This window comes from Triturus cristatus, chromosome 11 (assembly GCF_964204655.1).
Source record: "Triturus cristatus chromosome 11, aTriCri1.1, whole genome shotgun sequence".
Lineage (NCBI taxonomy): Eukaryota > Metazoa > Chordata > Amphibia > Caudata > Salamandridae > Triturus > Triturus cristatus.
This window is the reverse complement of record NC_140594.1, coordinates 164386606-164402028: the sequence shown is the minus strand read 5'-3', so window position 1 is coordinate 164402028 and position 15423 is coordinate 164386606. Positions and strand designations below refer to the sequence as shown.

Genomic DNA, 15423 nt, shown 5'->3' with positions numbered 1-15423 from the left:
TAACATTGACATACCTCCGGTCACCCAAACTTCCAAGCTTTAGTTAATCTTTGTGAAGAGTCATCACACAGTACCAATGTTATTAAAAATGACCATTCGTGCCCACCTCTTTTTCATGCGTTAATAGATCTGCATAAACTTACAAATACCAAGACAAGGATAACCAGGCTAAGTAGCTGCCAAATTTAGTGAGATTAATTAAACAGTGCCAAACTTATAAGCAAATCAAAAACTTTTTGACCCTCGCTCCCTCTTCTAACTGTATCATTATGAAACCTGGAATATGTCCACTGGTTGGGATTTGCTAAATGCCTGCCTCGTAGCACGTAGATTCATCAAACAGCGCCAAAGTTATAAATAAATGAATATTTTATTGACCTCCTCTTTAACTTTGCCACGCTTGATAAACCAACAGAAAACAAGTTTTATGCAGATTCATCACATATTGGCAAACTTATTAGCAAATGAGCATGTCTGCATCCTTTGTAACTGGGCCCCTCTTGATTGATCTGCATAAATTTGAAAATAACAAGAGTAACCTCAACATACTAAATGTCCGCCAAATATCACACATATCTGCCAAACACTGCTTATATTATAAGTAAATCAACTAAACGCTTTCCACTGCTGAGGTTTTAGAAAAGTAAATAAGTAAAAATGCACTGCATAATTAATAAAAATCATTGCAATCAATATATATAATAACAATAAAATAAGTTAAACACAGGTGGCCTAAAGTCAGTAAACTTTCCAGGCTACTTGTATTAATTGCCTGGAGCCACTGCAACTTATATCAGTGTAGCAGCAGAAAATGTAATTTTGTTACAGGAGATTAACCTAAGTCTTGACTGCATCATGGCATGTCCAAATGCTTAAAAATTGGAACTTTGGTCGTAGCAAAAATCCTCTTTCGGTAATCAAGGATTGGATATCGCCATAATGTGGATCATAGACTCTTTTTTTCTGATTGAACAGCCAGCATCTGGTGTTAATATCACCAGTAATTTTTCCATATTGAAAGTCTTTGAAGGGGATCAGCGAGAATTTGTATCTAAATGTCATGAGCTTTTGGGTTAAAGTGAACGGGTAATTTAGAAATAAATGTTCTTTCATTGTATTTGTATGTGCTGCTCCCCATCCATGAATGTTTTCTTGTCTTCAGCTCGAGAAAATCCTTGAGAAAGAGACGCTTAGCTTGTCACATTGAGCGCTGCCTAATCTGTGGGACTCGTCGGTCTTTCTCCCAAATTTCTCCAAATCTTAGTTTTTTAGGATGGGGTGATATATTCCCTTTCAGAAGTTTTTGGTGTAAATCTGTTCAGTGATTTTGTTTGTAGGTGTGAGGAAAACTTTGTATTGGAGCTAAAATGGGAAACACATTTTGACCTCCTTCTTAACTTTTATTTCTCTGCACAGGGGTCCATGAAATTTGATGTGCCAGATCTTAGTGGATTATGTTAGACAAGTGCCAAATTTGGTGCAGATCCAATGATCCTGGTCAAAATAATAGGCAAATCAAAAACATTTCTTTTCAATGGAAAGTGTGGCTGAATCAGAAGTACACAGCGACAACTGTGACTTGGCAATATTTGCATGCCTCGACATGGTTGTTGAGCCCAAAAACCCTTAACAAAGACAACACAGTAGGCTGGGCACCACATCCTCCTTGTTGTTAAACATAGGGCCTCCATTTAGAGTTTGTCGAACGACCTGCCATCTGCCACATTTAGAGATCTTCTCTAGCCCTGTGGAGATCTCTGTGCTTTCAAAGCAGGCACCACCACGGAGGATCCTCAAGGCACTGAAAGTTTACTGAGTGGCTGCCAAGTTTCACACAGCCACTCAGCAAACTTTTTTGTTTTTATAAAAACAGCCTCCTGAAGCAGGAGTTTGTTTGAGTAAAACAAAATACTACTGGCCCTGACCCTGACATGGTGGGAGTTACTCCCACGGTGCAGGGTCATTTTAATTTTTCTCTGTTTTGGACCGGACGGTCCTGAGCAGAAGTAAAAGAACATCAGACCATCTGTTCTAAATGAGGCAGAAGATTTCATGCACTTGCACGACGGCCCAGTCTGGTTATGCAGGTTTTGTTCATATACATCACCTGTACAAGAAAATCGCAGTCCTCCACTTGAAACGCAATGTCTTTTACGCCATCTCCGTGTTTTATTAAATGTGCTCCCATTTCTGAAAACAAGGAAACAAAGACATTCCTCAAAGTATGCCCTGAAAATATCTTAAGGTGATTGTAAGAGATTCAAACGCATTTATTTGTTGTTATTTTGTTCCTTTAAAACTAGTGGTGGCTGCTACGGAACAGGGGTGGTAGGGTAAGAAACCACTTCCCTGATTACGGCAGCAGCTTCTCCTCCGTACTCTTCTTTTCCTGGCTCCCGGCAGCACACAGGCTCCTCTAAGCCATTTACGATGCTGCTGTCACCAGTATGACAGCAGTTTCGTGATTGGTCTGAGTAGCCTATTTGGCCGCTCAGACAGTGGCCCATGATGGCCGGCCAAACTGTCATGCGCACTTATGGTGCACAAACCACTCCTCCTTCCTGTGACCCCCATACCGCCCTAAAATAGCGCCTTATCTAGTACGCAAAATAAAATTATAATAATGTTATTATCATTTTATTTTTCCTTTTTCCACTGCTCCGAGAGCAGTGGGGCGAATTTTGTTGTACGCGCTGCATCGCATTTGGCGATGCAGCGCGCGCAACGAAATTCGTTTTATTTATTTTTTTCGTAACTTACCTGAAATCACCCGTATGCCGCATTTTACAACCTCCCGCCCCACGTCACTGCCCCGCTAACACGCCCTATACGGGCCGTGGCTGCCAGGAGCTGCTGGTCAATCACCCCCTCTAAGACTTTTAGTAGAAACAATTAAGAAATGACCTTTCAATCATTTTCGTTCTTCGAGACGGTGCTTTTTTGAATAACAACAAAAAAAGAGGCATGTGTTTGTCAACCAGAAACCCTGAGACATCAATAACAATTTAATGTAAAATGAAGCAGTCAGCATTTTAGATCATACACTGCAAATATTTTCATGTAAGCTTGATTTTCACACTGCAGATCATAATAATATAAACCAAGATATGTGCCTCAGGAATCATGCGTGTTCAGGCATCTGATTAATAAACAAGCACATATAAGTCAAACTATGGTACTCAAACAATAAACAGATACTAACACTCACCCACCTTGGACATAACCAGAACTTTTCAACACCTAAGGGCTGGAGTAAATCTCTTTCCAGGGTGGGCATGGGGGACGGAATTCCACAGACTTGGTGGAGATTTCGGCAAAGATACTTACCATACAGGAAGTGAGGTTTTCCAGGGGCAGATAAAAATGGTGCAATTCTACAGCAGCTCTGACTCTTCCCAATGAGCAATGGTGCTGTCCATATAATTCCATGGCGGGAAATACCCACGTCTGAAAAAGTCAAATGACGTTCCAAGCAGGAGAGGAAATCTCTGTAACTACATTTACACTTATTTTTGTAAAGTGGATCTAATTGCCTGCACCTACAGTGTGAAACCTGCTCCAGAGGGTGACCGCTCGTCATCACTCAAACATAAGTGGCGCTCTGGAGTGCGTAAGAAGGTACAGAAGTGCAGCGCATTTACTATGTTCAAAATATTCACCCATGCCTGGGAATGTTGGCGATGGAAATCTGAAGAAAAGCACATGTTGCAGTTTTTTAATTGAACATTTATTTACATTTATCCATTTGAGGGTGATTTACAATAGGAATTGGTAATAAGGAAGCCTCAGCTGACTGGTGTTGGCACAAACATATTGATCTTTCATTTGAAGACCTGATATTCCTTTTTAATGTAAATCTAACCATTACCATAACATCCTAATGGTATAATCTGATATCCTCATCACATCATTTTACATGTTGCTTTTACCTTCATTTCCAGGATTCAGCGGCGATACAAAGATAAAAATGATCTGAAAGAAAAATATACAAAGATTGGTCATATTTAGTGAATTACTTTTAATTGAACACATTGTGGGCATTTTTAGAAAAGCCTACACCTTATGTTGCCCCAGTCTATTTGTCTCTATTGGAGAAATGGTAACTATGTGGCAAGTCTTCTCAATGTACCGATTTCTTCATTATCTCTGCAACATTAAAATATCCCAAGTCTTTATCATCTTATGCAGAATTTGCCCCATCCCACAAGAAGCGATTACCTCTATGCCCCATCTTTCTCATCACAGTCTTCACCAGGGGAGGGTGAACTTTACACTTGAGACAGGCACCGTGTATACCCATATCCCTTAATGAATTCTTTTAGAACTACTTTTTAACATCTGCTAAACAATAGTAGTCCTTTCTTTGTTTCTACACACCTCAAGTCTCCCCCTCCTCTACCCATAAAACCCCCATCATCTCACAACGTGGCCTTTTTAGGTCTCGGGACCATCCGGTCTGCCGAAGGAAGAACCGGAAGTCAAGAGATTTAGGGCCTCATGTAGGTAGCCAAATACCGGTCGGTAACGGCCGATTTTCGGTAAATATGCCGTTACCGACCGGTATTCAGACAAGTGAGATGTAGGAGTCCAAAAACCACTTTTCGGTAAATATGAGGCGGTAAATACCGATTCATAGTTACCGAATTCTAAAATACCGATTCATATTTACCGAATACATTATTAACGAATCGGTAAATATGAAGTGGTAAATATGAAGTGGTAAAAATCGAAAATGACATGTAGGAGCAGTCGGTAATTAAGAAATCCAGGAAAATCGGTAAATAAGAGTCGGTAATTAACACGGATGGAAAGCAGGTGGTAACCATCAACAATGCACATAAGCAATCCCAAAATGCAACAGCGTGGACAACATGGCCGCCATGTACGTCATTGCAAGGCGCCTACGTCTACAGGCAGCAGGACTGAGGGTGTGGCGACGGGAGGAACAAATCTACAGACAGCGCATCACACTATTCCAGCTGACTGATGCAGAGATACATGAGAGGTACAGGCTACACCCCGAAACCATCATGGACTTAATCAGGGACCTTCACCCACTCCTGGACCAGCCAATAAGAAGGGCGCACGCCATACCCCCACATGTGCAGGTGCTCTGCAGCCTACATCTGTTGGCATCCGGCAGTTATCAGGTGGTGATAGCTGCGGTGGGTGGGGTATCCCAGAGTTGCCTGTCACGTTTCTTCAGGAAGTTCCTGGATGCCATGATGCAGAGAATGCACCACTACATCAGCTTCCCAAACACACAGGCTGCACTGCAGAAAACAAAAACAGACTTTTATCACATGGCACAGTTCCCCCATGTCATCGGCTGTATTGATGGTACACACATCCCAATCTGTCCTCCAGCTGACACAGAGCACATCTACAGGAACAGGAAGTCCACCCACTCCATCAATGTGCAGGTGATCTGTGATGCAGGGAACATCATCACAGATATTGTTGCAAAGTTTCCTGGGAGCACCCACGACTCTTACATCTTCCAGAATAGTGGGATCTACACACGACTGAGAGCCGGAGAATTCGGAGAGGGATACCTGCTGGGTAAGTAACAGTGACGCCCCTTGAAACCTGCAAATCAGAGTGTATAGAGGCATGTAACTGATGGTTCCCTTTTACTCATCCAGGCGACAGTGCATATGCATGCCGTTCATTCATCCTCACTCCCTACCTACACCCAGCAACCCAGAGTGAGAGACGATACAACGTGGCCCACAAATCTACACGCAATGTGGTGGAGCGCACGTTTGGACTGCTGAAGAGCAGGTTCCGCTGCCTCCACAAGAGCGGAGGCGCACGCCAGTACAAACCCATCACCTGCTGCAAGATAATTGCCACTTGTGCAATGCTGCACAACCTTGCCACGAAAAAAGGTACAGATGTGGAACTAACATATTTTGAGGACAACGAGGATGAGTCAGGCCAGCCAGAGGGCAGCGCAGCTAGAGTGCCAACTGCAATCGATGGGAGAGAGAGACGGGCAGAGATCACATGCAACTATTTCTGAGTAAGTGAGGGGACACAGCGAGTCGTGAGAAGTCATGACGTAGTTTAATGTGGCACCACGCCATGAACACATGAACAGGCCAATCTGGCAATATGCCATCTATACAATGAGTATGTCCAGGGTTACGTCACCCAATGGCAAGTGGATAAGCAGGGCCACATCAATGTTTGCGCATACGCGCTGCAGTGGTGGATTGCACGGCCTGTGCATCCTCACTAGAGCCAACCCCAAGCCGCCTGCTGCTCCTGCGTGCTTCGGGGACGGGGGGTGTGATGCTGCTGCTGGTGTCGATGCTCTCCGCAGCATCCCCTGCAGCAGTTGTCGACGCCTGACTTGTCAATAGCACCCCTAGTGCACTTGTCACCTGCACCATCCCCCGTGACAGGTCGCTGCAGCACTGTGTTAGGCCCTCCTGCATCGTCACAGAGCGCCGGCAAAGTAGGGAAGTCGCAGTTGCCAGACGGTTGAGTGCCCTGCTGGTAGTGTCCCTTCTCTGGCGTTCCCGGCGCCGTGCTTCGATGTCAGCATCTAATTTGCTGCACAACTGCTGGATTGACTGGGACATGTCCCGAATGCCCGCAGCCATGCCGCCAATGTTTGTGTCCATGTTGACTAAGCTTGTCCTCATCACCCGCATGTGCCTCTGGACTGACATTACTGCCTTTGATTGCAGGCGCTGTTGCTTCAACATTTGGCCCTCGAGCCCCAAGAAGACACCATGGCCGTCAGTGGGTGCTGGTGGACTCTGGACACGCGACCTGCGGCGCCCTCTTGCTCCCGTCTGTGCTGCCTGTGATGTTTGGGGCACAGTGGGATGGCTCCCTTCCTGGGGCCCGGTGCGGTCTTCTGGGCCCATGCTGTCGTCTGACGAGGTGTCTAAGGCTCGTAGCCTGGCTGCTGGACGCCTCCTCATTCTCACACCTGCAAGCGGAGATGTGGCCGGTGAATCGAACATGAGTGGCGATGCTGGCTCTGGTGGTGGTGATGCTGGCTCTCGGTGAGGTGATGCTGGCTCTGTGTGCGGCGAGGCTGGCTGCGTAGGTGGTGCGGCTGCAAGTGGGCCTGCTCCCTGGTCTGCACTCGTGCTGGCTAGAGGTGATTTTTGTGGCCGGTGTGCCGTCTCCCCTGCAGCATGCCCTGTACTGCATGATGTCACATCTGTGGACAGAAAAACAACATTGGCTCAGTGTCCCCGAAGGGCTGCATTGCAAGCGTCACAATAAATCATTTCACATTCCAATCTGTCCTCTGTCTCCTTGTGCCTCGAGTGCGTGACATGCCTTGTTGCCCTGTGACATTTACGTCATGGTTAGTGTTGCCCTGACTACATCTCCCGGAATGCATTGCCTGTCTGCACTGACACGTGTGGACTGCAGTGTGATTCTCGTGTCACAATGGGGGATGTGGGATAGGGGTAGGGGCGGCTACATTGCTGTGCTTTCGTCTTACCTTGGTGTGTTGCGGCTCTGGCAGAGCTGTCGGCGTCCCCAAGACCCACGACGCTCTCTTGCTCGAGTGTGGCCGCCACCAGCTCCTCCAGTTCGGTGAGGGCAGGTGCCCTGTTGGTTCCACCTCCGGTCTGGCTGGCCTCCTTCTGGATGTCGCCCATCTTCCTCTTGGTCACAATCCTCAGGTCATACCAGCGCTTTTTGAGGACCTCAATTTCCCTGTGGGTCACTCCCACAGCATTGACCTGCGCCTGGATGGCCAGCCATATGTTGCGCTTTTCGGCCTCAGGCACTTGCAGGGATTGCCTCCCAAACAGCTTCTGGTGCTGCTTCACCACCTCCTCCACCAGCACCTGGAGTTCCTTGGGGCTGAATTTGAGCTTCCTCCTCCTTTCCCCTCCGTCTTTCTGTGTGCTCTGGCTGGACATGCTGTTCGTTTCCCGCTCGCACATGCAACTGCTCCCTGCCTCTCCTCTGCACTCCGAGCCTCTCCAGGGTCGGCTAATTATGTACACCTGCCTGGGTGTGGCCACTTCGGCTAATTGTGTACACCTGCCTGGGTGTGGGCAGTTCCTGGTTGGGTGGGCTGTCGTTGCACAGGATTAGCTGTTTCGTCAAGTCATGTGATGTTATTTACCGAATCCGTACGTACCGATTCGGTATTTTCCGATTCGGTAGATACCACCTCGGTATTTTCCGATTCGGTAGATACCACCTCGGTATTTTCCGATTCGGTAATTATCACCTCGGTATTTACCGAATCGGTGAATTCCGATTCGTATTTACCGACTGTTACCGAATCGGTAACTGTTACCGAATTTTTACCTACATGTAACTTACCGATTCTAATTTACCGATTCGGTACGGCTCGGTATTTAAGAACCGGTAAAATTTATTTACCTACATGAGGCCCTTAATGTTTTTGAGTAGAGGGGCTTGAACCCGCCCCTCTTCTGCCCTGTTCTCCAATGGCTGGCCTCTTCAATGCTGGCCAGCCATTGGAGAAGAGGTCCCGTCACTCCGATCATGCCCCGTCCTTTTCGGAAGTCTCATTCTCTCCTCCAGCCAATGGCTGGAGGAGATAACAGCAAAACACGCCCCCGAATCCGAAAAGGACGCTGCGTTTCTCCGAGGCATTTCTGCTCTGCCTCGGAGAAAGGCGGTGGTGTGCTTGCAGTGTATTATTGACTGTGTCATCGAAAACGAGAAGCAACGCTCGTCTTTTACACAGTAAAGAAATATTTTGTATTTCTCATTCAATCAGTTAGTGTAAGGTGCAGTATTTTGTGCCATTTTTGCATCGTGAGGGTCTCTCGGTGTCATAAAGGCCGACGCTGAATGTCAGCAGTTCCTCTAAGCGTGAAAAATGCCCAGGCATGCATCGCTATGCGCGCCCTGGCTCCTAACAGCCCTGTCCCGCTCCCACAAAGACTTTTCCTGCGATCTGGTTCATAAACGCTAGAATAGTTTACTGCGTAACATAAGTGGCCGTTTTATAGCTCAGGAAACGTGGCTGTACAGGAATAACTTTGCAAGTATGTGCATGGGTGGAGCGAAGGGTAGCGCGAGGACATCGCATCCACTCCCCCCACCCACTTCCCCCTGCTCTTTCCAAGTGTTGTTTGGCAAGGGGGTTCCTTTCTGCTGCCTGAGGGCTGGAAGGGGGCAGTGGCAGGCGGCGCGGGTGCCTCTGAACCACAGACACGCCTGGTGTATTCATGGTTTCCCACCGCGGCGACCGGCTCTGGGAGCTCAGCTGGCTGGACGATGGGGACCCTCTCCAGGCTGCGGGGTATCCATGAAGGCACAGATACAGGACTGTGCGCAAGCACGGACGCGTGGGGTTGCAAAGCCTACACAAGAAAATAAAACCTTTCAGACCAAAATCCTATTTTTCTAAGCAAATCTATTTTAATACGTGCAAATGCATGAAATTACTTTTTTTTAAGCAACTTAGTTTATATTAAAAAAAAAGGAACAATGTTTTAGAAAAAGCAATTGATATGAACAAACATTTGCACAAATATTCTTTAACACGCAATCTACATTTGCAGAGGAATTGTTTTCAACAGTTTTGCTTGTCTCGCACCGATCCCTGGGATTATCTCTTGGTAGAGGTGTAATCCTAGCCACGCGCTGCCAAGGGCTTTGCAGATGCGTGAACCAGGCGCTTCAGGGGTACTTTGTGAAGCTGGCCCGCCTTCCACCAGTAATGAAGTTCTCATTAATGTCTGATGTCTCTGTGCGGCAGGGCGTGTCTGCTCCTCTGTGGCATTGAAAGATGTGGCAGGCATGGATCCAGACATCCACAGAGCCTGAGCATTTCTGCTGTCATCTGTCTACATTACACTACTGCCGTCGGCGTTTAAGCCTTTTTATTTCCGAACAATGTTGCAGGTCTGGCTGAAAACTTTGATTTTTAGCGTTCTTTTTAAGTTATTATGCATCACTTATATCGTTTTTAGGTCTCGGCTGCGAAGGCTGCGCTTGCGCAGTCTCGCTCCGAGATTTAATGATTTGGGAGAAGAGGGGCTTGAACCCGCCCCTCTTCTCCCCTGTTCTCCATTGGCTGGCCTCGTAAATGCTGGCCAGCCAATGGAGAAGAGGTCCCGTCACTCCAATCATGCCCCGTCCTTTTCGGATCGGGGGGCGTGTTTTTTGCGAAAAGTCTCAGGGAGGAGACAACAGCAAAACACGCCCCCGAATCCGAAAAGGATGCTGCCTTGGCGGTGGTGTCTTTCGGTGCCCTCGTGATTTTTTAGGACTCGCACAGTGTACTTCACACTTTTCCATATTCCTTCTTGTTTGTTTTCATTGAATCCATTCGTTTTTTTTAAACCTTTTTTCCCTTTCCGTTTTCTTTCTTCTCCCATTTGTTTTAACCCTTCACTCTCTCAGTTTCTTTGGTCACATGTCAATGATCTTGCTCGCCGCGTGTCTCCCTCCTTCTGTCCGCCGCAGCCCCCACATCTTGAAGTAATCAGGAGCGGGGAAGGGTCTGCCCCCCTCGCATCTCAGGTTAAAGGAGAGGGTCCACGAAATGTGGTAGAGCCATTACAGGAAACCCGAGAAGGCTTCACCAGGGACTCCAATTGCCATCGCATTAGGATTGATTAGAGACCAGCAGTACCGTAATGACCCGGGGAAAGGGGCAGCCTGAGTCGTGTTCGCAGCACAATAGACGGTCTATGATTGCTTCCTCGCCCGAAGATTGCATCACGGGGTAATTCCCTGAGTCCGGTATAAAGCCTCCATGGTAAACCTCAGGCCTCAGAACACTTCAAAGCACTCAAGCGTCGAGTGCAAAAAGGTGCAAAGGCAACGGTGCCTAACTCAAGGACATTGAGATCTCAGTGCCCAGTGATTTGAGGATCACCCGTTGTCTCGCAGATTTCAGCAGAGAGCCGAAATACTCACTCGTATGTGTTGTTTCTGGACTGAGATCCCGGACATGTACTCCGGCAGGGGGCCACTTGGCTGGGATCGCAGGCAGATCAACCCCCTATTCCCCCCAACCCCGCCCTTACGTTCGGACGCCTCAGGCGACAAACGCAGGGGCCGTGCGTTGGAGATGGGGGCGCGCGGATTGTTGTGCCTTGCCATTGTGCGCACTCAGGATGTCCTGGGGAAAGAGCGTGTGTGTGTTTTAAGTTCAGAACATCACTCCAGGAACTGAGCTCGAGGGAGACACCGGACTGTATCCAGCAGGATTTACTTCTCGTTTATAATGAATGCACTTTTGGAAGTAGACGGGACTTTTTTGCCGAAATTCTGAAAGAGTCGTAGTCAAATTTGTGCAAATTCTGCCTTGCGTGTAATTTCTTGAAGGGCTCGCGCATTCCATACCCGAGTAACTCCTTCGCGCCACAGAAAAGCCTTCGTCCAGACAGCCGCTTGGTTTTAGGGCGAGGCCATCTTTTTACAATTCGAAGGATTCCGTGTCAGTGAATCAAAGGGTAAGTTATTGAAACTGTGTGTGAATATTTGCCCCTAATCTGTAGTTTTCTTTCCTATAATCCATTTATACGTTGTTTATCCTTTTTGCAAATCGTATATACAACTATACCTTCCCATACTCAGTCCGTTGAGCACGTATTCCCTTGTCGTTTGAAGAAAAGTTTTCTTTTTTATGCTTTTATCAACAAACATTGACCTTGACTCTCTTTTAATTGCATTTTTTTTATCATACTTAGAAATTTGCTCCTAACAAATTTGTAAAGTCTTGCTTGGTGTTTTGTTTTCACGGTTTCATTTGAAAGGTAAAGTCGCATAATTTTTGTTTACTCGTCTATTATAAAAAATCTGTCTTGTACACTTATATGAAGAAACTACATTCACCTGTTGACTTTCTACCTGAAAGTATATTTTATAATGTAGAAATTGAGCAGGAGGCATTTTCAGAGTTTGTTTTGGACGTGTGTATCACATTTTTGTGTCAATCGTTGTTAGTTGCATAAGATAAATTAGCAGTAACTGTGGCTTGTATATAATATTGAGAAAGCATCCACTTGAAGCCCTAGTGACACCACGACAATGTTACTGCTCCTGAGTTTCAAAAAGAGACAACAATATAAACATGCAGTGGCTGAACTCGACAGATTACGAAATATATCCCAAATTATATAGAACAGTCGGTAGACGCATGCCTCTACAGTGTTCTCTTATATTTTGAAACCAGAATTGGTCAAGTTCGTATCCTTTCAAAGTTCCCTTTTCAAACAATCATTATCAACGCCAAGTCTGGCCCTGGCACGGTAGTGCGATTTTTGTTTAGTATTAATAAAATTTGACACTTCAGGCAGCAGTTTCAGCAGAGAGGACAAAGAAGGAATGGGCATGGGATCCAAATACTAATCATGCATATTAGTCTGGGCCACTGGCATTTTGCGCTGCTGCAGCGTTTTCCTCATATTTATGGATTTGCCACACTTGCCAAATAATGCTCGCATAATAAATCTCGCTTTGGAGAGTGATTAAGCTATTGACATTGTAAATAACAATGCCGTTTCTTTAAATGTTTTAAAAACATAAACAAAAAAAAGCATTTACAATGCAACGGTCTCGGCATTGTTAAAGTTAGAGCTATTGGCAGTGCTCATGACAATGCCGTTTCTTTAAATGTTTTAAAAACAAAAACATAAACAAAAACATTGTCATGAGCAATGCCAATAGCTCTAACTTTACCAATGCCGAGACCATTGCATTGTAAATGCTTGTTATATTTATTAGGAAAGGTTCGAGGCTCTTTCAGACGAGGGGGCATATGTCAAACACCAGACCCGACTTAGGCTCACAGGTCGGGCTCATCCGCCCCTCCCCCAACGCAGTGATTCCAGATGCTTGTCTGTCAGTGGGGTGAACCGAACACCAACCTAACATAATAAAGGGAAGGCGGCTTCAGCATAATAATGAGCGTTTAGAGGGAACCTTTCCGTGCCCTGGCCTTTTCTTGGCAAACCAATAGTTCACAAACAAGCATTTACAATGCAACGGTCTCGGCATTTGAGAGTGATTAAGCTATTGACATTGTAAATAACAATGCCGTTTCTTTAATGTTTTAAAAACATAAACAAAAATAATGTCATGAGCAATGCCAATAGCTCTAACTTTACCAATGCCGAGACCATTGCATTGTAAATGCTTGTTTTCCTGTCTCTCACATTAAGACTGGCTGTGTCCCGCAAGCAAAACTGATAAGATATGAAGTAAATGTGGGGTGCAATGAATACACACAAGGCCTGTGCCCTGGCGGGTCCTGTTTTCCACATGTTTACCTTTGGTGGCTCTGCATAATAAGGTGTACTAGCGTTGGCCATGGCCCCGTTTTGCCAGGTTATGCTGGCCAAAGAGCGCCTGCGCTCAGCCTGTGCTCCCGATCATCCCACACGACATTTATGGTTTGAGTGCTGTAGGGTCGCTGTATAGGAGAAGGGCGAGAACCAGTGGCGCAACAAAGCCCCCGCAGCCCCCGTGGTGCGAGGGGTCCCGAGCTCCTGGGGGCCCCCTCAGCAAAAGTGGTAGATGGTGGGCCGGGGAGTGGGTGGGGGGCCTCCGTGTACTTTGCAGGGGTGCCCCTCAAGTTTAGTCTGTGCAAATTACTTCCCGCCCTATCTATTTTTAACGTTCGTTTTCGGTGTGACTGCGCTGAGATGTCCGTTTATGGTTTGCTATTTGACTCGAAGCGTCCGAAGGCAGAGTTGCGTGTGGGGGGGGGGGGGGGGGGGCTATGGCTGAGGAGGAATGAGGTGGAGAAGGTGGAGGAGAGACAGCAGACGAGTACGTATGCTGTGAATACTTTAATATTGAAAATAGGTATGGAGTTTTCAATTCCATAGCCAGTCTTCGGTGCGGGAGTGAATGTTATCAGGAGTGGTGCTTACAAATATGCTTTATTTTGCATAATGTCACCTGTGTTTGGAACTGAGCGGCCATGTCCTTTGGTCTGAGGCTCGCGCCTTGCGTTTTATGTGGTGATTGATATCATCGGCCAAGTTCATGTGACATTATTTCCAGGGATGTCATCGTTATTGTTCACTTGCGGTTTCATAACGGGCGGCTGCGCACAGAGGAGGATGCAGTCAAAAACAGGGGTCACTATTTGAACTATCAGTCCAACACGGAAGGCGCGCGCAAGGCTGCAAGTGTCACCTCGGATAGGTTGGTGTATCCGTGCCTCGCCGGGCCGCGGGGGTAGAGTGTGGCGGGGTCGTCATGGCAGGTTGCCTGGTGGTGCTCCGAGCCCCAAATGATGACTGCCTGGGGACCGTAATGATCCCTACACATGGTTTACCCTGGCTGATGATAGGAATGTTTCAATAGGTTGCAACGGTATTGCCATTAAGAATCCGAAGACCGTATAGGAACTCGGTATTATCGTGTTGAGTTCGGGGCCTTACATCATGTGGATATTGTGATTGCGGGGGACTTGGGAGTGGTAATCACGTGTCTATTGCACTATTGGTGTGCATTTAGGCCTATTGGTCCTGCCCCGGTCATCTCGGGGTTCATTTGGTCTGGCATAATATGGGGGAGCAGAGAGTCTTGCGGCGCATGGGCAGGATGCCGATCCCACCGGTGGGTGTATGTATCTCTATCTAGCGCAGCGGCGCTGTCAATGTGCGCGTTCCATACAGTCACTGGAGAGTTCGAATCCTGTGCCCCCACAATTCCTTATCCACTTCGATGTTTTTCCTGTTAGGCGGGGTCCGGGGTCAGCTTGGGCCGCGGTGTCGGTCTCTGGACCTGAGGCTTTTGAAGTGTTGGTGCGGGAGCAGCGTCTTTAGCGGGACACCCCCAAGGGGGGATCGTTGCTGAGGGGCTACACTTTGGGTAAAATTGAGGGTCGAGGTCCATTTGCAGTCGGGTTTCTCCAGATGCAGGGGAGCCAACATGTTGGGATCAATATTCAAACACAATGGTATAAGTCATACAGAGGATATCTTGACCACATGTATGTCAAGGTGCCCTTATGTCGAAAGAATGTACAAATAACTCAGGTAGGTGTTTACTGGCTTGCAGACTATTGCACCCTGGTAGGGGGCCGTGTTTGACCCCAGGGTCACGGGCCGGCCCGGTAGGCCCACCCAGCCCTTCTTCCTCCTGGGGTCGATAATATAAGTACCACCAAGTTGGGTAACAGACACCCATCATAGACACCCATCATCCAGAACCAAGATGCCTTTCGGTTGATGGGTGCTCAAATACACGTTAGGGTTAGTTCGGCCAGGGTCAACCTCAATTCTTGCTGGCTCGCCAATTAGCTCCTCTGATTGGCTACCTTCCCCATGTTGGGTAATGACAGGGAACACACACCGCTAGTAGCATCTGCCAGACTCGGTACTGAGATAGCTATGCAAGTTCTGGAGCGCTAGGTAGAACACTTTATTATGTAATTGTTCCACGAGTTTCGGGACAGCATTGTCAGGAAGGTTTTATGGTACTCGAAATAAC

The 15423-nt window shown here is 47.0% G+C and overlaps 1 protein-coding gene across 1 annotated transcript in view; it reads right to left on the bottom strand.

The window, feature by feature from the left end:
- HPD (4-hydroxyphenylpyruvate dioxygenase) overlaps positions 1-15423 on the bottom strand; it is a 137186-nt gene that overhangs the window by 49166 nt on the left and 72597 nt on the right. The window contains exons 5-6 of the mRNA XM_085633073.1: positions 3930-3972; positions 2108-2190 (exon numbers count right to left, since the gene is read on the bottom strand). Of these exons, the coding sequence (XP_085489199.1) occupies positions 2108-2190; positions 3930-3972 (126 nt within the window). The remainder of the gene's footprint in view (positions 1-2107; positions 2191-3929; positions 3973-15423) is intronic.